Source organism: Cricetulus griseus (genome assembly GCF_003668045.3).
Source record: "Cricetulus griseus strain 17A/GY chromosome 1 unlocalized genomic scaffold, alternate assembly CriGri-PICRH-1.0 chr1_1, whole genome shotgun sequence".
In the NCBI taxonomy this organism is placed as follows: Eukaryota; Metazoa; Chordata; class Mammalia; order Rodentia; family Cricetidae; genus Cricetulus; species Cricetulus griseus.
In genome coordinates this window covers 1,503,503-1,525,256 of record NW_023276807.1, presented here as the reverse complement: position 1 = coordinate 1,525,256, position 21,754 = coordinate 1,503,503, and the positions used below count along the sequence as shown (strand labels likewise).

At 43.5% G+C, this 21,754-nt stretch overlaps 1 protein-coding gene across 1 annotated transcript in view; it reads left to right on the top strand.

Annotated features, from left to right (window-relative positions):
• The window catches only part of Micu1 (mitochondrial calcium uptake 1), a 141,714-nt gene that overhangs the window by 71,454 nt on the left and 48,506 nt on the right, over positions 1-21,754 (top strand). Inside the window, exons 7-8 of the mRNA XM_027388324.2 lie at positions 6,840-6,922; positions 7,714-7,911. Of these exons, the coding sequence (XP_027244125.1) occupies positions 6,840-6,922; positions 7,714-7,911 (281 nt within the window). The remainder of the gene's footprint in view (positions 1-6,839; positions 6,923-7,713; positions 7,912-21,754) is intronic.

The following is a 21,754-nucleotide window of genomic DNA, read 5'->3' as shown; positions in this document are numbered from 1 at the left end:
GCAGGTCTGTTTTGTTTTTTGGTTTTTTGGGGGGGTTTTTGGGGTTTTTTTGTTTTGTTTTGTTTTGTTTTGCTTTGCTTTTATTTCTTTAGCAAACGAAACCATGTTAGATTGTAAGCCCTGCGGAATAGATTTGGGCTCTACATAAGAAATTTAATTGATACAGTGAACAGAGCTTGGGTCTCAAAAGTGGTAACTTCCAATTTAAATAATCAGAAGCTGTCTGATGAGCTGTTGGAATAAAGCAGAGAGGCAGCCCACTGACTGAATGAGAGGCTCATGGTCGTAGGTTTCCATGACTCAGAATTCTCAGCTACTGCACATCAGCTGCCTCATTACATCCTACAGTGTCCGCTGTAAACACAAAAGATGTATATGGGTAATAGCTCTTTGATCAGAGAACCAAATCAACTGAAAATCAACTTGCCTAGAGTGCAGCCTGTTCCTTCGTTCATCTTTCCAAACAGCAGACTAAGGCAGCACCAGACTAGCCGGGATTCTTGTAAATGTGCCATAAGTGGAAGTGGCCCCAGAGGTGTGGCCACAGTTATTACCATCTGATTGTTTGCTTGACTTGGTGCATGCAGACAAAAGATGCTTTTTTTTTTTCTGAATCAAAATGTTTAAAATGTGCTCTGGGGTAGTATAGGGTTGTCATTGTCGCTATCATTAGTGTTATGGTATAAAACAATTATGAAAATGGATTTGTAACTAGAGTGGACCTAGCCAGCTCCACAGCCAAGCAGCAAAAGATTGTCATGTCCGTTTTCATCCTTTCCAACATATGGCTAGACCACAGAAATCTGCTGTTTTGGAAGGGGAAGGCTGCACCATTCACAAAAAAGTGCCTCCCAGTCTTCCTGTGGAAGCCCGTTGTGAGTTACCATGGACGGACCTACCCTGATGGGCTAGGGAGGCCCAAATGAGAATGGACAAGACAATGCTGTCCAGCTTGCCTCTGCAGTGCCCAGGAGACAGCATTGTAGCCTTGGTATGTCCTCGAATGTGCCTTAAAAATCCTTGTAGTAGCTCCATAGACAGCCCATGCTTGGTTCAGGACAGAAAGTCACAGGAACTTGTACATATAGGATGTTCTCATGTTGATAAAATGAATTTAACCGTAGTTGTAGGAGGAAATATGAACCATGATTTGACAGACAACTCATTTAGTCATTGAAATAACTGTATGCATGCCTTCATGAAACTAAAAGGGCAGTAAGAATAAAAGACTATGGGACCATCAAGATGGCTCAGCATACAGGGCATTTGCCATCAAGCCTCATAGCCTGAGTTGAATCCCTGTGACCCTCATGGTGGAGGAGAACTGACTCCTACAAAGTTGTCCCCTGATTCCATGTGTGCATTTTAATGCATGCATTTGTGCACACAGGCACACACACATTCTAAATAAGCTGGTGAAGGTGTTTGCCGTCATGCCTGACAACTACATTCAATCCTCAGAACCCACATAATAGAAGGAAAGAATTGACTCCTTAAAGTTGGCCTCTGACCTACACACACACACACACACACACACACACACTGTAAAATAAATAAATGTAAGAAAAAAATGAAAGACCATGATAAAGCTAAATTAAAAGCACTCTGTTCCTGTGCAATCAGATGGATGGGGTGCGTGCATGGGAACACTAAGTGTCTCGGGCCAGTTTCTCTTCATTGGCCTGCATTCCCCCTGATACGGTGTTTCTCCTCTGCTGCTGATTTCCTGTCTCCCTGCTCCTTAAACACCAGCTCTTTCCCATGCTCCGCTCTTTCCACACCCTTCTCTTTACCCTTAATTCTTTGTGGGGCTGCTTCATTGTAGACCCTTTGCAGCTAACCACATGATACACCAGCCACTCCCAGATCTGACCCTCTAACCTCAGTCCACTCTCTCCTCTAACCTACAGTCCACTCTCTCCTCTAACCTAAAGTCCACTCTCTCCTCTAACCTACAGTCCACTCTCTCCTCTAACCTACAGTCCACTCTCTCTCCTCATCTCCGTCAGAATGTGCTGTGGAGCCCCTGAATTTGGCAGATCCCAAGGGCAGCAATTTTATCTCATCACTCCTTTTACATGTATTTTATTTCTTCGTTTAAGTGACATGTAAGTCATTCAGTCACCTAAGCCAGCCATGCTGCCATCCCTTTTGGTGCTCAACCCGTCACCGCTAACTAATCAGTGAGTTCTAGCGTTCCTGCCTTCTTCAGGCATTTCAGATTCATCGGCTCCTCTCCATTGGCGCTGCAGTCACCTCGGTTCACATCTTCAGCATTTACAAGAGCCGCTGTGACCTGCTCTGAAGGAGACTTCTTTTGCAGCTCTACCTTCAACAGACAAATCCTTTGTAAATGCCCGACTGTTTGGGGTCTCCATGTTGTCACTGTCATTAAGCCCTCAGCTGTCACAGAAACAATACAGATAGCTAGGTGAGCCCAGAGGGCTGTGTGAGACTTCAGGGAAGAAGGAGACAGTGCAGCAGCTCAGACTCAGAATTCTGAAGGATGTGGCACACCTCTCTGAGAGAGTCTCACAGTGCCTGTGGGTCTGTGTTTGCACAGGCAAGCCTAACCTGCTGAGCAGCGTGTCTGCAGGGTTTCTGTGAGATTATCTCTCTGAGTAGAGTCTGACACAGCACTTGCTCTCGGTCCGTTGTTTTCAGGTCAGAACATCTCAGCACAAAAAGAATGTGCTGCTCCCGATGAGTGGCTCTGTGTTCCTCCTGGATCACCGCACAAGACACAGAGGCCTGGAGTCAGTGAGGGTCTAAGTCCAATTCCAGGTCCACCCTGTGCCAGCTCTGGGGTTGTCACCTAGACATTAAGCTGCTTTGAGCTTCAGTTTATTTCTCTCTTTCTCTCTCTCTCTCTCTCTCTCTCTCTCTCTCTCTCTCTCTCTGTGTGTATGTGTGTGTGTTGTTGTTGTTGTTACTGTTGTTGTTTTAACTCAGCATTTTGTGACTTTATTGTATTTCAAGCAGGAAAGCAACTACATTTATGATAAAAATATCTAGCCATTTTTATCATTTTGTTTCAATGCCAAAGGAGGCTCACTTTGATAAAAAAAAAAAATGCTTTTAAAGAGAAGAGATAATGTGTGTGACCCAAACACATCCAAACTTTGCTCCTGGGATTGGCCGCATGGGTAGCCACGTGTGGCCTGCTCGGATTCGGAGATTAGCCGACCAGCATTTGGGGAAGGAAATAATGAAAGAGGTATAAGAAAATGATTATAAAAGAAAGCAAATATCTAGAGCTGTACTCAGAGAAGCAGCCAGTGCCTCTTCTTGCTGGGACTAAGAGGAAGTTCAGATTGTGCCTGTGTCCTCAACTCTGTGTTACTCAACTCTGGTCTACTGGGCTCCCGGTGACAGAGCACTGTAAGCAGATGCTCTGCAGAGAGCCCCTGGCGACTGTGACAGGCCACAACTCCAGAGGGCGTTTAGTTGGTACTTTAACTTTTCCAGTAGTTTCTCATGCATCTATCTACATATGTATACATGTATGTATGCACACACAGAGTCTTAGAGATCATTCTGAAAGGTAGGAAGAGAGATGATCATGTCGTTTACTGCAGATATGTATCATACGGGATGGTGGAAAGCCGCTTGCCCTGGGACAGACAGAAGGTACAGGATGCTTTGGAGAATGTCACTATCAGTTCGAGTGACCTGGTTTTTGAATGGTGATTCTGACATGCTTTTCTGGTTCCAGGACAGTTTGGGGAAAGTTCTCAGCAATGTCTTCACATCTCCACCCATCTTTCAGCCCTTGACAGAATTAACTTCCAAAGCCTCTGTTACTTAGTGACTGCCTGGCCCCTGCGGGGCTGGGTGTCCTCAGGACAGAAGTTAAAGTCTTTGCATTGTGAGAGGAAGTCCAGAAGAGCTGAGAGGGGTTGACCCTGTGACAAAGAAGAGGTTCCAGTTCACGAGTCAGGATTAAAGTGACCTAAAACTGGTTTCAGACGCCTCCTGGAACCCATCAGTAGCGACTTTGTCATGCTGGGTCAACTGTCCTTCAGCTGTTGGAGTGAGAACCTGTGAATCACATTTCTTGAAAAGAAGCCAGAGGAAAGTGCTTTGATGTTTTTCTGGGGTTAGGCATGATCCCAGCATTCCGATATAAGTGGTCTAATCTGAAACCTTGCCTCGCTTCCTTTGTACCCCAACCATGGACTGCAGGTCGCTGACCTTGGCAGAGGGGTCAGAGACCAGCAGGGCATCACTCAGGTTTTACTCATCTTGACCAAACCCAGGTGAAGCTCATGGTCTCCCACCAGCAGCCACTTTCAGGGGTTGGGGGTGGGGGGCTAGCCTAATGCCACTGCTTGCCATAGTGATCAAAGCCACCTTCACCTTCATCTTTTACAGTACACAGCAGAGTAAATCTGCATCCACCCTCAGCAGCCCACAGCCTGGACCACTCTCAGTGCCTACATACCCTGAACAATCATTTTTGGTGGTTGAGGGGTTTTTTTGTATGTTTGTTTTATTTTTTTAATTTCATGTGTATGTGTGTTTTTGCTTGTTTGTATGTCCGTACACCATGTACAAGCCTGGTGCTGGCAGAGGCTAGAAGAGGAATTCAGGTCTCCCTGGAACTGGATTTACAGACAGTTATGATCCGTCCTGTGGGTACAGGAAACTCAGGTCCACTACAAGAGCAGCCAGTGCTCTTAACCACTGAACCATCTCTCCAGTCCCCTCTTGTTTTGTTTTGTTTTTTAAACCTTCGAGATTGTAGGTCCAAAACCCACCAATAAATAGATGAGATTATTACATCTTAAGGCTTGACTCAAGCTGGGAATGGTGGTTCCTGCCTTTAATCCCAGTAGAGGCAAGTGGAGCTATATAAATTTGAGGCCATCCTGGCTACATACTGAGTTTCAGACCAGCCGGAATTAGACAGAGCCAGGCGGTGGTGGCGCACAACTTTAATCCCAGAACTAGGGGGCAGAGGCAGGTGGGTCTCTGTGAGTTCAAGGCCAGCCTGGTTACAGATATAGTTGCAGGACAGCCAGGACTACACAAAGAAACCCTGTCTTTAAAAAAAAAAAAAAAAAAAAAAAGGAAGAAAAGTGCCAAGTGCCAATAAACATAAAAATCAAGTTCCGTAAGTGGTGTCCTTCCCAGCAATTGTAGTTGTAATCTAAAGAATAGCAGATGTGGACCAGAGATGGTGGTGAACTGGGGAGGCCAAGGCAAGTGGACCAAGAAACAGAAAAGGAATATATCTCTAGGGTGCCAGCATCAAGTGAAACATACAGTTGGAAGCTGAGAGGCCCAAGATTCCCCGTGGCAACCGAAGCCAGGAACTTTCTAGCCAGCTGACTGGCTGAAAGGAGAATTGGCACCCAGGGAATACTGCTATTGATGGGCTCACAATGGGGTCATCCAGGAAGTACTGCTATTGATAGACTCACAGTGGGGTTTGGACTCTTTGGTTATATGTGATGTACAAGCTCATCATACATGCTTCTTAGTCTGTGTATAGTCCTTACATTTTATGGGTTTGGTTTCTTAGTAAAAATGATGAAAACTGAAAACTTCTTTAGTGGTATTAGGACAGAGCACTTAGTTTGGTTTAGTCTGTAAAGCTCTGTAAGTTGGGAGCACAAAAGGAAGACAGGGAGTTAATATCATGGTTTTCTTTACCAGAACACTTAATATGTGAAGAATAGCCATTAATTTATGTTTCATTATGACACATGAAGTGTATTAGTTGTGTTTTGATTGCACTGAAGACTTATGGAGGAGCTTTGGCCATTTACCTAAGGGAACAGTATTTCAAGCTTCGTGTACTTTTGGGCTTTTTGTTTGTTTGTTTGTTTTGTTTTGTTTTGTTTTCAAGACAGGGTTTCTCTGCAGCTTTGGAGGCTGTCCTGGAACTCACAGAGATCCACCTGTCTCTGCCACCCAAGTGCTGGGATCAAAGGCATGTGCCACCACCGCCTAGCCGCTTTGTGTATTTTTATCTTTTTTTTTTTTTTTAAGCTTTAACATTTAAGGATGCTCCACTTAGTAATTTGTGTATGCAGCTGGCATGTTGGAGTGGGGGCTGAATGGCTTCCAGAATGCCTTTCTACCCTACCTGAGAGCAATGATAATGAGTAACTGAGTAGATGGGAACACTTGAAACCCTCACAGCAAAGTGACCTGCCTGGAGCAGTGCAGACCCTTAGAGAAGCAGAGTGGAAAGCTGGCTTGTTTAAAGGCAAGAGCAAAGGTCTAGGCTGACGTTCTTGCATTGCAGCAGTATGTCTCTTAGACAGGCTTTCTCCACTCGGTAAATTATAGTGTATTCAAAACAACATGGTGTGTGCACTCAGCATGTATGACCAGTAACAACCAAAAAGTGGGAAAGAATATCATACAGCTGATGCTGATAATATGACATTTGAAAAGGCAAAACTGAAGTATTTAAGAAAGGGCTCAGGGGCAGGAGTGATGGCTCAGAGGTTAAGATCACTGGCTGCGCTTGAAGAGGACCCAGGTTTGACTCCCAGCACCCACATGGTGGCTCACAACCAGCTGTTAACTCCAGTCCCAGGAGATCTTATGGCCTCTTCTGGTCTCTACAGGCACTGCACACATGTTTTGTACAGACATAACATACAGGCAAAACACCCATACAATCAAATGATCATTTAAAAAAACACACAACTGCTGTCTTTACCGGCCACGAAATCCTCTCGAAGTTTTAAAGAGTGAGCCCTTGATCGTCACACTCTATGACTGGGGTATCATTTTAGTGTTAAGCCATTTTTCTGAAGTGATTTATATTTTGGCCAGTATATTCTTTCATTTTCCTCCTTTGCTCCTTTTTCTCCTTGCAGCTCCTCAGAGAAATTTTGAAATTGCTTTCAAGATGTTTGACTTGAATGGGGATGGAGAAGTAGACATGGAGGAGTTTGAGCAGGCAAGTGGTGCTGACTTCCTTATTTAGCTGAGCCAGTGGGCCCCCGTGAGAGCCGTGGCAGCCCCAGTCTTACCTAAGAAAGCTCACTCGCATGTGGAGACCACTCTCGCTAGTCCTCAAAACAAACCCTTCTCAAAGATTGAACAGATTCCATGCATTTTCTCATTGTATACCAACTTCCTATATCATAAGTCATATTAAAATATTTAGGTGTTAAAAATTTGCAGATAGGGCTGGAGAGATGGCTTAGTGGTTAAGAGCACTGGATTGCCAGCACTTCCATGATGGCTCATCACCATCTGTAACTCTGGTCCTTGGGGATCCAAAGGCCCTCTTCTGGCCTCCCTGGGCACCAGTCACACATGTGGTACACCAGCGTATATGCAGGCCAAACACCCAGACATAGAAAAATAATTGAAAAAAGCATTTTTATACAGCCCATCTGGAGAGTAGATTGAGAAGTATGGAGTATTGAAACCTACTGAGATACTATGTCATTGTGAGGGTGCCCTGCTTGCCCAAGAGGTTCTGCACCCCACCCCACCCCAAAACAAATCCACTTTTTCTGAAGGCAGGTTCTCCAGGAGGCTTCAAGTCATGAACGTGTCAGGCTTCCTGAGTCAGAACCCTGGTTCTCCTCCTTGCTGCCACTACTCAACTGTGTGTGTCTCTCCGTCTGTGAAGCGGGGATAATAGGACACAGCTCCTAAGATTGTTGTGCAGATTGTGTGACCTTTGCTGTGTTTCACAGTCATACTGAGTCTCGGGGTGGCGATACGATTCTGTTGCAGGTTCAAAGCATCATTCGCTCCCAAACCAGCATGGGCATGCGCCACAGAGATCGTCCCACTACTGGAAACACCCTCAAGTCCGGCTTGTGTTCCGCCCTCACAACCTACTTTTTTGGAGCTGATCTCAAAGGGAAACTCACCATCAAAAACTTTCTGGAATTTCAACGTAAACTTCAGCATGATGTTCTGAAGCTGGAGGTAGGTGTTGCCTGAACTAGATGGTCCTCTGTGTGCACACGGAGCCTCGGTCAGTGCCAGGGGGCCTGTGCTTGCAGTTGCCGTACAGTCTCTCTATCCAGCCATGAAAACTGCTGGATCCTAAGCCTTAAGGTTGATCTGTGAGCCAGGAGCAGATGGGAAATGACGTAATCTGCAGGAATTGTCATAGAGTAGTATGGTTCTAGAACCAAAACAAAAATGAAAAGATTATAAATCTTAGTTGTCTTTGGATTCCCCATTTGAGAAGAAATTTGGGGGTTAGAGCAGTCATAACCCTCAGCATGCTTCCCAGTTTTATGCTTGATGCATGGAAGGCACAGAATGTAGAGGAGAGGGGGTTCTTTCTGTGGACGTTTGCAGAGGCGGTGACAGCTGGAAACACAGACTCAGAATGAAGACTTCTGTGCACAGAAGTGCAGAAGTGTCTCACTGTGTTTGGGGGATTCACAAACTCATTTTTCCATCAAAATGTAGTCAGTCATGCTGTTCAGGCCCCAGAAACCCCACCATAAGAATGTTAATGTCTTCACAGTGTGTCTTGACCAAGTGGCTTTAGGGTTTGGGGCTATTGATTCTATTCAGAGCATTCATCATATATCTTCAATATATGCTTTTGTTTAGCGACAGAAAAGTCCCGATTTTTAAAAATTCCTTTACAATTTCCTTTTCCCAACAGAAGCCCCACTTTAATATTATTTGAAATGTCTTTTTTTTTTTTTAGATTTATTTATTATGTATACAGTGTTCTGTCTGCATGTGTGCCTGTGGGCCAGAAGAGGGCACTAGATCTTATCACAGATATGTGAGCCACCATATGGTTGCTGGGAATTGAACTCAGGACCTATGGAAGACCAGTCAGTGCTCTTAACCTCTAAGCCATCTCTCTAGCCACAATGAAATTTCAAAACATCAAATAATGTCATTAAAAGCACATGAAAAGAACAGTACTGCTTCATTTTAAACCCTGTTTCTTCTCTGTACTCTGATTTTCCCTTTACTCTGATTTCCCATCCCCACCTGACTCAGTTATGACAGCTTGGAAAATCACAGGCTAATTCCAGGTATCTAAAAAAAAATGCTGTCTGATACTCAGGATCTTGGAGGGGGAAAAAGGATGAATAAAATGTTAGATCTAGCTTTAAAAATTGCTATTGTGTTAATGTTTAAGTGATCTAATGAATAGTCATTGCTGGCTAGCACTTAGGAAATTGAGGCAGGAGCATTGCCATGAATCTAAGGTCAGCCCAGGCTACCTAATGAGTTTCCAGACCTGCTTGGGCTACATTGTGAAACCCTACCTCAAAAACAACAAAATACCAAACTGGCCTTAGTAATGACCACCTGTAATTCTAGCCCTCAGGAGGTAGAGACAGGAGGACCAGAAATTCAAGGCACCTTCAGCTACATAAAAAGTTGAAGGTCATCCTGGAAATAGATTTCTGCATTTACCCAGGACTTCTTATGGAGGCCTGCAATGACTAACAAGCACTGCACCTGTGTTAGTTAATGGTCCATAGAGCAGCGGCAGAGCTGTTCTAACCCACTCTGACTCCCTTGAACTGCCGAGGAAAGCACGAGGCTGAGACAGCATTAGGAGAAGTAGCCTTGAGTATTAGATCTCAAAGGCTCCCCCTCACTCCATGCAGCAGAGCACATCAGTCTAATAAATCACTGAAAAGATCTTAACAATTGAAGCGAAGCAATTACATACTCAGCTCTAATTAACTAGAAAATCCGTCATAGTACCCCAGCTTTTAAGTTTTTGTATATCTGTTTATTTTTATTTGTGGGGGTGAGGACCAGAGGACAGCATATAGGAGTCGATTTTGATTTTCTTTCAAAACGCCATGTAGATCCCAGGGCTCTAACTCAGGTCATCAGGCTTAGTGGCAAGAGCCATTTCTCCAGCCCATAATATACTGATTAGGTGCCATTTTGCTTTACTTATTTATTTATTCATTTGAGAGACAAGATCTCACCATATAATTTTGACTGGCCTGGAACTCACTCTGTAGACCAAGCTGGCCTCAATCACAAAGATCCTTCTGCCTCTGCCTCCCCAGTGCTGGCATTAAAGGTGTGTACCACCATGTCCAGCAACATTTTGCTTTCTTTAGCTGTACATAAAGGACTGGCTGTCTAAAAAAAAAACAAAAACAAAAACAAAAACAAAACAAAACAAAAAAAAAACTCAGTACTCTGTCTTTTGCCACTCACCTTACTACAGTAAACTTTCAGATAATGGAGTTTAAAATGGAACGTCTTGGAATGGTGCAAACTAGTCATTTAAGCCTTAGGACTCAGCTTTGTGTAAATGCTCATGTTAGCACAGCTTGAGCGTCCGCTATCCAAATGTTTGGCAACAGTGGTGTTTTGGACTTTTAATTTACTTCTCTTTTGGGATTTTAGAATATTTGCATGTGTGTAAGTGAGATATCTTAGGATGGACATTTACATTGAACTATGTAGTTGTAGAGATGTTACAACTATATATAGTTTATGTGTACGTATTATGTATATACATATATCATCATGCTGTGCCTTCATGGAGTTTGTATTCTAACCTGAATATTTCAGTCTATTCCTCATATAAAAGAAAGTTGTGGGCCCTGTCCAAAACATTTTATATAAGACTTTTTATGTTCTAGACTTTACATCCTATATCTAGATCCCTGGATTGCACACCAGACTGATCTTTTGTGTGTGTGAGAGAGAGAAGTTTTATTACAAAGGGAAGGGAGGAAGAAAAGAGATAAAGAGGCACAGAGACAGAGAGAGGATAGAAGAGAAGAGAGAGACAGGAAAAACCCTGTTTGTCCCAGGGGAACAGCAGGAAAGAGAAAGGGAAAAAAGAGCCACCAGACTGATCTTTACAAACATCAAAACATCTGGCAATGTAAATAGCTTGATTTCTTAACTTTATAATTATAGTTTAACACAGAATACAGATCCATAAAATGCAGTTACAGGATAAAGCTCAAAGTATGGCCATACTTTAGGCAAACTTGAAAGAACAGTACAGTGTCAACCCAGAGAGCAGAAGCAGGTAGCCCCCGGACAACAGCTTACCTGAACATTCCTAGAAACAAAAGCGGGAGTATAAAGAGACAGAGCACAGGACTCCAGACTTTCATCCTGGCACTTGATATAACTGAAAGCCCACTAATATGTCAATTAGCAATGGGATAAAAACATACAGAAAAACCAGGTGATAGTGGCCCATGCTTTTAACCTCTAGCACTTGGGAGGTAGAGGCAAGTAGATCTCTGAGTTCCAGGCCAGCCTGGTCTACAGAGTGAGTTCCAGGACAGCCAGGGCTACACAGAGAAACCCTGTCTCAAAAAACAAAACAAATACAGAAAAGGTGCATGACTTCATACATGCCTCCTACATAAAGACATGATGGAAATGCTATCTGTGATACTTGTTCTTGTGCCGCCTGATGTCTTTGACATTGATTTAGGGTTATTTGTAGGCTTTGGGCCAGGAAATGCCAAGACAGTTCCTATGTTCTAGTTAGAAGGTCCTCCCATGAGGGAGCCAATAGATGGTTTTTATCGGGGGTGGGGGATCCCGGATTAATAGTGAGTAGGTGAATCCATTCTTTGCACATGATGACATGGCCTAGTGACTGAAGGCCTCCGTTTCCACAGCTCTCTTTCAAGCTTTCAGCCTTCAGTGCTGTGTCCACCTAGACAGATATGCATCCCTTCAAAGAAGTGTAACTAGAAGATAGACCGTTGGCTCCAGCACTCATGAGGCCTTTGTTAAAACTTCACTTCCACACCTTCCTGACTGTGATAGATGATAAATTCGTTATTCTCTTGGAGTCTGGCTACTCATTCATAAAATGGCTAAATGAGTCAGTGTTTTGTTGTGGGACTGAATCATGTCTCTCCAAAATTCATATGTTGTAGCCTATTACAGTTTGGATTTGAAATGTCTCCGTAAGTTAATGTTTTGGATGCTGGGTCCCCCTCTTGTGGAATTATTCTGAAGGCCGTGCAGCCTTTGAGACAGGGCCTGACTGGTGGATGTAGGTCCCCAGGAGCAAGCCTTGGAACATTTTCCCACCTCTATTTCCAGCCTGACTTGCTCTGCTTTGTGGCCTGGCCCTTGTGAACAGACCCACCTCAGGCTTTAGCTGACACTGGCAGAGCAGTTATCTGCACTGTGCCTCCCCACCATGAGGAAGTGAAAGGTCTCTGAAACCATGAACCAAAAGCTTTCTCCCTCAAATAGTTTCTGTTAGGTTATTTAGTCGCCATGATGGAAAAAGCAACACATGACCTTAACATCCGTGTCTCAGAATACAGCCGTACTCAGGGTCAGGGCCAGAACAAGTAATTAAGTTCAAAGAAGGCCATTCGATGAGGTACAGATCCATCCAACTTGTGCCTTTTTGAAAAAAGAAGTGGACACACCAAGAGACACCGGTGCACACGTGCACAAAGAGGCAGTGGTGGAGAAATGCTCTGGGCAGCCACCTACAAACCTAAAAGAGTCCTGCAGAGGGGACAGTGCCATTTAGACCTTCCAAAACTGTGAGGAAATGAATTTCCGTTATTTAAGCCATCCAGTTATAGAATTTTGTCAGGGCAGCCCTGTCACACTAGTGCAGGGCTGTATTCCCGACAGCGCCTAGCAAGCATTGTGCCTTCAGTGTCTCTGCCATGGTGTTTGTGTTGTTCGTGTTGTTTTTGTGCTCCATTTACCAGGGGCCTTAGACAGGTCCGAGGCAGCAGCACAAGTCATCCCAATGAGGAAGACCAAAAGGCTTTTCTTTGATTTTGAAATCATTTTCTGGGAAGACATCTGGAAATTGCAGTGATTTTTGTTTTCATGAAACACTTTTAATTTCCCTTTTCAAAGTTTGGTTGATTTCTCCCTTCACTGAGCAGGAAATAAGATCTCGTCATTACACTAAGAGGCAGGTGGAAATGATAAATAAATCTCAACACCTTTGATGTGAGCTTTATAATCCCATCATTCTTTCTGCCTCTTACTAATTTATTTCATGGCTTATCTCCTTTAAAACTTGAGATCAAGGAGATCTATGGTTCCGTTTAGCTGGTCTTTTCTGCCGTTTTCCTCAAAACATCGGTTTTGAAAGCTAAGAAAGTTTAATCCACCACTCTGCTTTTCCAGATAGGTGGGAGAATGAGACACCTATGAGCATGGTACTAAATGCCTGCTCTGGTCCAGGCACTTTGTGTATAAGTACTTGTTTTGAGCCAGGTTCTCTCTGTGTATCCTTGGCTAGCCTGGAACTCCCAGAGATGACTGTGCTGCTGCTTCCTGAGTACTGGGATTAAAACCACCATGTGCTGCTGTGCCCAGCTGATCGTTTTTAATTCTCACCAGCTCTATCAGAGTTGGTAGCTATAACCATATCATAGGTATAGAAACTGAAACTCAAAGAGGTGAAAGTCACAGCTGTCTTGTGGCAGTGCCAGGATTCCAAGCCAGGTATGTTCCAGGCTTAATTTCAAACTGAGCTATCTCTGTTCATGACTTGATTTTTATTTATTTTTTTCTCTCAGCCTATGCTAAGGTTTTATGGGACTCAAAACAGTTTGGGTTTTGGGGGCAGAAAAAAAACAAAGTTCTATTATTCTGCCTTCTCCAGCAGTCCATTTTCCTGGCTCTCTGCTACCTGGTACCACTCTTAGGACTGGGAAGAAATACCCTGTTGTATATGTTTTGTAAGCTGTTACCTAACCTAGCTATGTAATCATGAGAAATAATTAGCCAGTTAAACTCTGTAATGTTTGAATGCTCTTAAATTCTGATGGCATTTGTTTTATCCTACTTCACCCCTTCTATATTCAAGAGCAACACTGAGAGATGGCTCAGTGGTTAAGAGCACTGGCTGCTCTTCCAGAGGACCCAGGCTCAATTCCCAGCAACCATACATGGTAGCTCACAACTGTCCATATCTTAGCTCCAGTTCCAGGGGATCTGATACCCTCTTCTAGCCTCCAAAGGCAACAACAAAACAAATGGTTCACTGATATACCTGCAAGCAAAACACCCATCACATAAAATAAAGTTTAATTTAGAGAGAGAACAATAGCAACAAAAACATGGTTTTAAAGAAGTGATGTAAGAATACAATGTTGCTATTTTTAAAACTCTTTTTAGGTTAAGAATTCTATCTAAGGCTACCAGAAATTAGTGAGTTCAGTTCCTTGGAGACAGGTGCCAAGTCTAATTCAAGTTAATATATTCATTGATTTCTTGAAGACTATAGCAAGAAAGGCATCAATCAAAACGAAAGAAAATTCTTTGAAAGATTATGGTTAATTTTAATTTGGGGGGAAGGTAGGGGGAGGATCTGTCATGTCAAAGAGAAGTAAAAACTAATTTATACAAGAATAAAGAATGTAACTAGAATCTACAACAAAGAAACTAGGAAATAAGTTGGGGGTCTTTATGGATATTGTGTAGCCAACCAGCCAAACTGTGGTGCCTCAGGAAGCATGTGCTTCAGTTACCTGCAGATAAATTAGGTACAAGTCAAACAACAATGACTATCTTGTGTTTCCAGTCTTCAAAAAATATTGACATTAACTACACTGTTCAATCAGGAAAAAAAAAAGTGGGCTGTAAGATATATGCTAATTATTCACAATTATCAATAGAAACAGAGAGGGCCAGCAAAATGGCCTGGGGAATAAAGACACTTGTGATCTGAGTTCAACTCCCAGAACCATGTAAAGGTAGAAGGAGAGAACATGGCTCTCCAATGCTGTCCTCTGATCAACACATGTATACCATGGCAGATGGGCCTCCACACTCTCATCGTATACACATATCATTCACACACAGACACACACATGCACAGCATACACACAACCATAATAAATAAATGTTAAAAGTGAGATTAGCAAAAATGAGAGTTAATTTGAATTTGTTGTTTAGATAGATAGATAGATAGATAGATAGATAGATAGATAGATAGATAGATACTCTCCTGCTACCCTAAGAGATCTGGAGATTAAACTCAGGTTCTCAGGCTTGGTGGCAAGTGTGTTTACATACTAAGTTGTCTCACTGGTCTGTTGCTGTTGATGTTGTTGTTTTCAGTGCTGGGACCTAACCCTTAGCCTGCCCTAAGCATGCAAGTGCTCTACCACTGTGCTATATCCTAGCCCAGAGGAGGTAATTTCAGGTAAAGAGCATTTTGTTTTCTTTTTTGTTCTTTTTGAGACAGACTTTCTCTGTGTAACAGCCCTAGCTGTCCTAGAACTCACTCTGTAGACCAGGCTGGCCTCGAACTCACAGAGATCCACCTGCCTCTGCCTCCCAAGTGCTGGGATTAAAGGCATGTGCCACCATACCTGGCAAGACGCATTTTTAAAACATCAAAGTGAATAAGGAGAGCCTAGAATCATACTTAAATCCATCAAAGCATACGTCTACGTACCCGTCTCTCGTTCTACTGATACCATTGCCTACAAGAGACAAGACTGGCACAAAGGCAAAGTGGTTATGGAAAAGGAGACCAAAGCAAGAAGGTTTTCCACCAGGTACTTCCTGGAGCTAGAATGTTCTTGGTAGTCCTCCCAGTCTAGATTTGTGTTACTTTCTGGGTTTTGTCCACTTGTTTTCTGGAAGAAATGACTCCAGGTGCGAACACTGTGTTAAGGGTTGACTCTTATTTGTTTTTACTTTGGCTTTTTGAGACAGGATTTCTCAGTGTAGTGCTGGCTTGCCTGATACCTATTATGTACAGACCAAGCTGGCCTCAAAATTGTGCCGATTCTCCAAGTTCTGCCTTGCCTTCCAAGTACTGGCTTATAAGCATGTGCCACCAGGCCTGGACCATGACACCAGGTCCAGAATTGACACTTTTTTTAATGATTTATTTATTTAATGTGCATTGGTGTTTTGCCTGCATCTATGTCTGTGTGAGGGTATCAGATCCCCTGGAACTGAAGCTACAGACAGATGTGAGCGGTCATGTGGGTGCTGGGAATTGAACCAGGGTCACCAGGGTCCTCTGGAGGAGCAGCCAGTGTTCCTAACCTCTGAGCCATCCCTACAGCCCCCCAGAGTTGACTCTTAATTATATGCAAGAAAACAAAATGGAGTTTTCATCAGGATTGCTTTCTCTTTTACTCTTTTGCATCTACAAAGCAGAATATAGGTAATAGTAAATTTATAGTTTCTTGTTCCATTCTTGGTTTTAGCTTGAATTATTCAATAAAAGGTACTTTACTCCTTTAAGTATTTATAACTTAACGAGCAAAGTATACACTTAAAGGTTTGGGGGGTTTTGTTTTGTAAAGATAATAATAGTAGCAGTCTCCTCTCATAAAATACAACTTTAATATTTAGTTATAAAAGTGCAGGTCTTTTACTAATAACTCTTTTCCTTTGGGGGGAAAAAGCACTGTTCAACATGAACTGCTTTATTCTTACAGAGTGTTGAGAGAAGACCAGAGAAAGCATCCCCTTAAATGTAAAAAGAGGGACTGAGATATTAACAGAGCATTATAGACTGTAGGGCAGGGCTGAAGGTGACTTGGGGACAAGAGCACTGACTGCTCTTCCAAGGGTCTGGGTTCAAATTCCAGTATGCACAAGGTACCTCACAACCATCCTAACCCTAGCTCTGAGGGATCCAATGCCCTCTTCTGGCTTCCATGGATAACAGGCAAACGCAGGGTGCACAGATATAATATAGGCAAAACACCCATACACATAATATTAAAATGCAAAAGGAAAATAGGAAAATCAAAATTCTAATATGTCTTCATCCTAGAAGAAGAAACTCTTCTTGCCACGCATATGATTATTCCAAACTTCCATACATACATGTACATGCATACTTACATATATGCACATGTATGTACTCACATATGTGTGAGTAGCTTTTTTTTTCTCATTCAAGCTCTTTATTTTGCTGTCTCATTCCTTAAATCTAGAGTACTCACCACAAAAAAGAAAAAAATCAACAAATTGGATCAGTAGCATAATCCATGCACACTAGCAGTTGACTACAGAGCCGAAAGATTTTTGTTATTGTTGTTGTTCTTTGGGGTTTTTTGTTTGTTTGGTTTTTTGATACAGGGTCTCACTATGTAGCTTTGGCTATCCTGGAACTATACGTAATCCAGGCTAGCCTGAAACTCATAGAGACCCACCCACTTCTGGCTCCCTAGTGCTGGAATTAAAGGTGTGTGCCACCACACCCGGATCTGGAGCCTAGATTTTTAAAGAACTGATCACTGTTTTTTGAAAAATAGTTCCTCGCAGGGCAGTGGTGGAACACGTCTTTAACCTGCACGTCTGCACTCGGGAGGCAGAGGCCGGAAGGTAAAGAGCTCAGGATCATCCTTCAGCTATGTACCAAATTGGAGGCCAACCTGGGCTACATGAGAGCCTGTCTCAAAAAAGAAATTAAAGATAGATAATAGAATAATAATTTTCCCTAACGGTTTTTATTTTTTGGTTATTTTGTAGGGGTGGGAGAATCTTGGGGTAGCAGAGTCTCTCTGCATTGTCCAGGCCAACATAAACTTCTGGACTCAATCATCTTCCTGCCTTGACCTTCTGAGAAGGCAGAACTACAAGCATGTGCCACCATGCCTAGCAGTAGACATGGATCTTAAAAGGCCTTAGCCCTTCTAAGTTGCATTGATCATTTAAGTACCAAGAACTGTTAAAGACCTGTGCTACACTCATTTTCTGAGTGGTAACTCTGCAATTCCGAAGTCAGTGGTATGGCAGTGATACCTTTAGGATATTTGGCAGTTTCCAGGATTTTTCTGTCATCCGGTATCCTTAATGTTCACATTCTAAATTCATTTTAAACTGGCCACAAGGAAAAACAAAGAACTCCTAAATAAATGATGAAGACTTGATCTTCCTCCTGGGAAGCGTCTCTTGACTGTCATTCAAAGTCTTAGCAGCCAGTGTTTCAGTAGAACACACTCCTGCCCAGCTCAGGAGCTTGGTGCCACAGTTTTCACAGCTCCTGAGAGCTGGGCATTGGTGGCGCACGCCTTTAACCCCAGCCCTTAGGAGACAGAGGCAGATGGATCTCTGAGTTTGAGACCAGCCTGGTCCACAGCGTAAGTTTCAGGACAGGTAGAGCTACGCACACAGAGAAACCCTATTTGGGGGGCTAGGGAGATAAGTATGGAAACTGAGGCACAGAAGTTAAATAACTTGCCCCAAATCCACACTCATAATGGGTAGGTCAGAGAGTTGATTCCCAGCAGTCCAGCTAACTTGAACTAGTTGGCCAGGACCTGCACTCAGTGGTGAAGAAAGAAAAACAAAACATTGCTCTCAGCTTCCGAAGGTAAGATGAATGAACCAGAATTTTGTATATTCTGAGGCAAGGCCCCACTACTTAGCCAGTTCTCCTAGCCTGAGCCTCCCAAGTGCTGAGATTATCTGTCAGCATGCACCACCATGCCCAGCCCCAGACATTTTCTCAGGGTCACATGGAATCCCTAGTGGCAGAGATAAGTGTCTGGTACAAGTATGAACCGGGATGTGAACCAGAAGTATAAGTCAGTCTGTGAGGTAAGAGAACAGGAGTCTGCTCCAGGGAGTTTTATGTGTCACCTTTAACTCTGAGGTGCATTCTGTCTGAAGAATGCTCTGGTTTGTTGTCTTTTGTTCTTTATCCTGGCGTGGAAAGGGAGAGAAGAGGCAGGCAATGTGGGTAACTCTGGGACTGCAGCCAGGAAAGAGTGACAGAGAGAATGACCTTTCTTACCAAGTTTGTCCCAGACCAGACTTGAATTGATGACTCCCCTGGGTGTTCTCCTGTATCTTCAAAGGTGGTTCTACAGAAATACAATAGTGGTGTGCACACAGACAGACAGACAGACAGACAGGAAAATTAGTGGGCAAGATCAATGAAAAGAAACCTGTAGGTTTCCCCCAAGATCTAGCTGGGCCTACAGACAAACTAAATTGGCTTCCTGATCAGCCTTCACTTGGAAGCTTGCTAGGCATGCTGACACAGTCCAGTAATACCAGCAGCAGAAGGCTAAGGTGGGGCAGCCACTAGTGTGAGGCTATCTATACGTCCTTTCTAAAGTAAAACAAAGTACAAAGCATGAGGAAGCTTAACAAAGCAATGTATAGGGCATCTGAGTTGGTCCTCTCTCTCTCTCTCTCTCTCTCTCTCTCTCTCTCTCTCTCTCTCTCTCTCTCTCCACCTCTCTCTCACACACATAGCAGTCTTCAGCTGTAGATCTGCCTTTCAGAAGTGACGTCTTTAGATGTCAAAAGGAAATGCTTAGAAGAACAGCAAGCTTTAACCCCTAGTCTGTTGAATGAGTCTCTGGAGTCTAGACAGTGTCTTTTGAGTCAGAGCCAGCCTGGAAGTAACTCATGAATTAATAATGCATTACGCACACCCCTGTTGACTTGATGCTCTGAGCCAATGCCACGTTAGAGGGTCACATCATCTTCTGAGTCCAGCTAATGGCTTAGAAACGGATGTTCCTCAAGTCTTCCTCACCTCCCATTACTTTTCTTATGACTGTCTCCCCTGCCTCCACACCCACACTCCCGTTCCCTTTCTGTTGGCCTACCTCACAGGGCCATGAATGTCTTTTCTTATTAAAGCTTAGGCTAATGAAATATAAACTACTGTCGTCATTTCTTAGAGAGAGAAAAAGATTTGTGGAAGTAGAAGAGACAAAAAGGCATCCTAAGGAAGTAGAGCTGCTACAGAGACAGAGGAAGTGAAGATGGCGCATCCTAAAGAATAAAGCAGAAGACAGCAGCCTGCCATGAGCACTCTGTGTGCTGAGTTGGGGTGTGGCTCAGGAAACACACTCAGGTTCTAAAGGGAGACAGTGTGATTAGATCTGGGTCCCTAGAAAGATGTACTGGTACTGTGTGTTTAGCAAAGAGGGAAAAGTCTATTAAATGGCTATGGTGTTTATCCAAGGAGAAATTAATAAGGTAATCTTAGGAAAGAAAGGGGTTAGTTTGAGAAATCCTAAGTGAAAGGTATTTCTGGATTTGGCATCTGGGATGGGAGAGAAGAGAAGAGAGGGTGGCTGGGTTCTTAGAAAAATACTGAGTTCTGTTTTGGACATTTTCAGGCTGATGGTTTTTTTTGTTGTTGTTTGTTTGTTTGGGGGGGTATAAGATAAGATCTCTCTAAATAAACTAAACTGGCCTCAAGCTCACGGTAGCCTCTCAGGTGCTGAGGTTGAGTGCTTGGCTCAGACTGAAGTGCCAATGGGCCATCTCAGTAGGCTTGTTAAGAAGTAGTTGGGTACCCAGGCTTGGCTTTCTGAGGAAGGATACAGATAGAGGATCCCCAGTGTGTGGCCTCTGTGGTATAGGGAGCCCAAACAAGGATGGTGAATGTTCCTATAGAACAAAAAGAAAGCCAGGGGCAGAATTGCTGTTGTGCAGAATGAGGAAGAGGAGCCTGGGAAGCATGGGGTCTCCGTGAGAGCACCCTGGCGTCCACCGGGAGAGGTGAATGCAAGAGTGAAGGCTCAGGGCACCTGACAGTGTTGGCCAGGCAGCTGTAAAGGGACAGCTGTGGGAAATGCGTTCAGCTGCAGCGTCACGTACTTGGAGCAGCTTTCCTTGGCCTCTCTGCTCATTATTGTTCATCCATTTATCCACTCATTTGTGTGTGGGGTGGGGGTGTTAGTTGACTGTTTTTACAAGTTAACATGTGCACACTTTTCAGACTGACCACCCTCACCTCCACCTCTCAACCACTATCCACCCTCCCCACAAATCTTTGTTGATTTTTCATGCTTCCTCACTTTGTTTTGCGACCCACCAAGATTAACCAGGGGCCATCTATGGGACCGTGGGTTTGGAGCTTGGTGAACTCAGCACAACTGAAAACAGGGATTTTTCTCCTCTCCCAGAACTTAGCAACAGCCAGAGGTGAAGGGTAGAGTCCCATGAATATTCGTGGGGCTTGTTGTAGTTTATTTTGTGTGTGAGTATTTGGCCTGCATGTATGTCTGTGTATAGCATACATGCCAAGTGCCTTCGAAGGCCAGAAGACATCAAAGCCCCTAGAGCTGGAGTGGCAGACATTTGTGAGCTACCCTGAGGGTGCTGGAAATTGAACACAGGTCTTTGGGAACCACTGAGCCATCTCAGTAGCCCCGGTATTATTTAGTGTTTTTTTTGAAACAGAGTGTCACTGTGTAGCCCAGGCTTGTCTTAAATTTGTGAAGGTGCAAAAGCCTAAGATAGGCACATGCCACCTATTTCACACTGGTCTCCACCCCATCCCTGTCCCCTGGTTCATGAGGCAATAGAATATCTAACTTGTTCACTCTTTAATCCCCTAGACCATGTTTAGCACAGAATAGGCACATGGTAAGTATTTCACTGTAAATGGAATAACCTATTAGAATAACTGCTATACAATAATAACGTTTGTATTTTTTAATTGGTTTAAACTTAATTTTTTTCTTCTGTGACCTTGGAAGCTGTGCTGGTTAGTTTTATGTCAACTTGACACAGGCTAGATTCATTTGGGAAGAGGAAACCTTAATTGAGGGGGAAAAAAAAATGACCCAACCACATTGACCTGTGGTGAATTTTCTTGATTAATGATTGAGGTGGGAGGGCCTAGATCATTGTAGGTGGTGCTACCCCTGGGCTGGTGGTCCTGGGAGCTATTAGAAAGCAACCTGAGCAAGCCAGTAAGCAGCGCCCCTCCATAGCCTCTACATCAGTGCCTCCCTCCAGGTTTCTGCCGTGTTTTACTTCCTTCCCCAATTTCCCCAGATGGTGAACTACGATATCAAATTGTAAACTAAAATAAACCCTTTCCTCCACAAGTTGCTTTTCATCATGG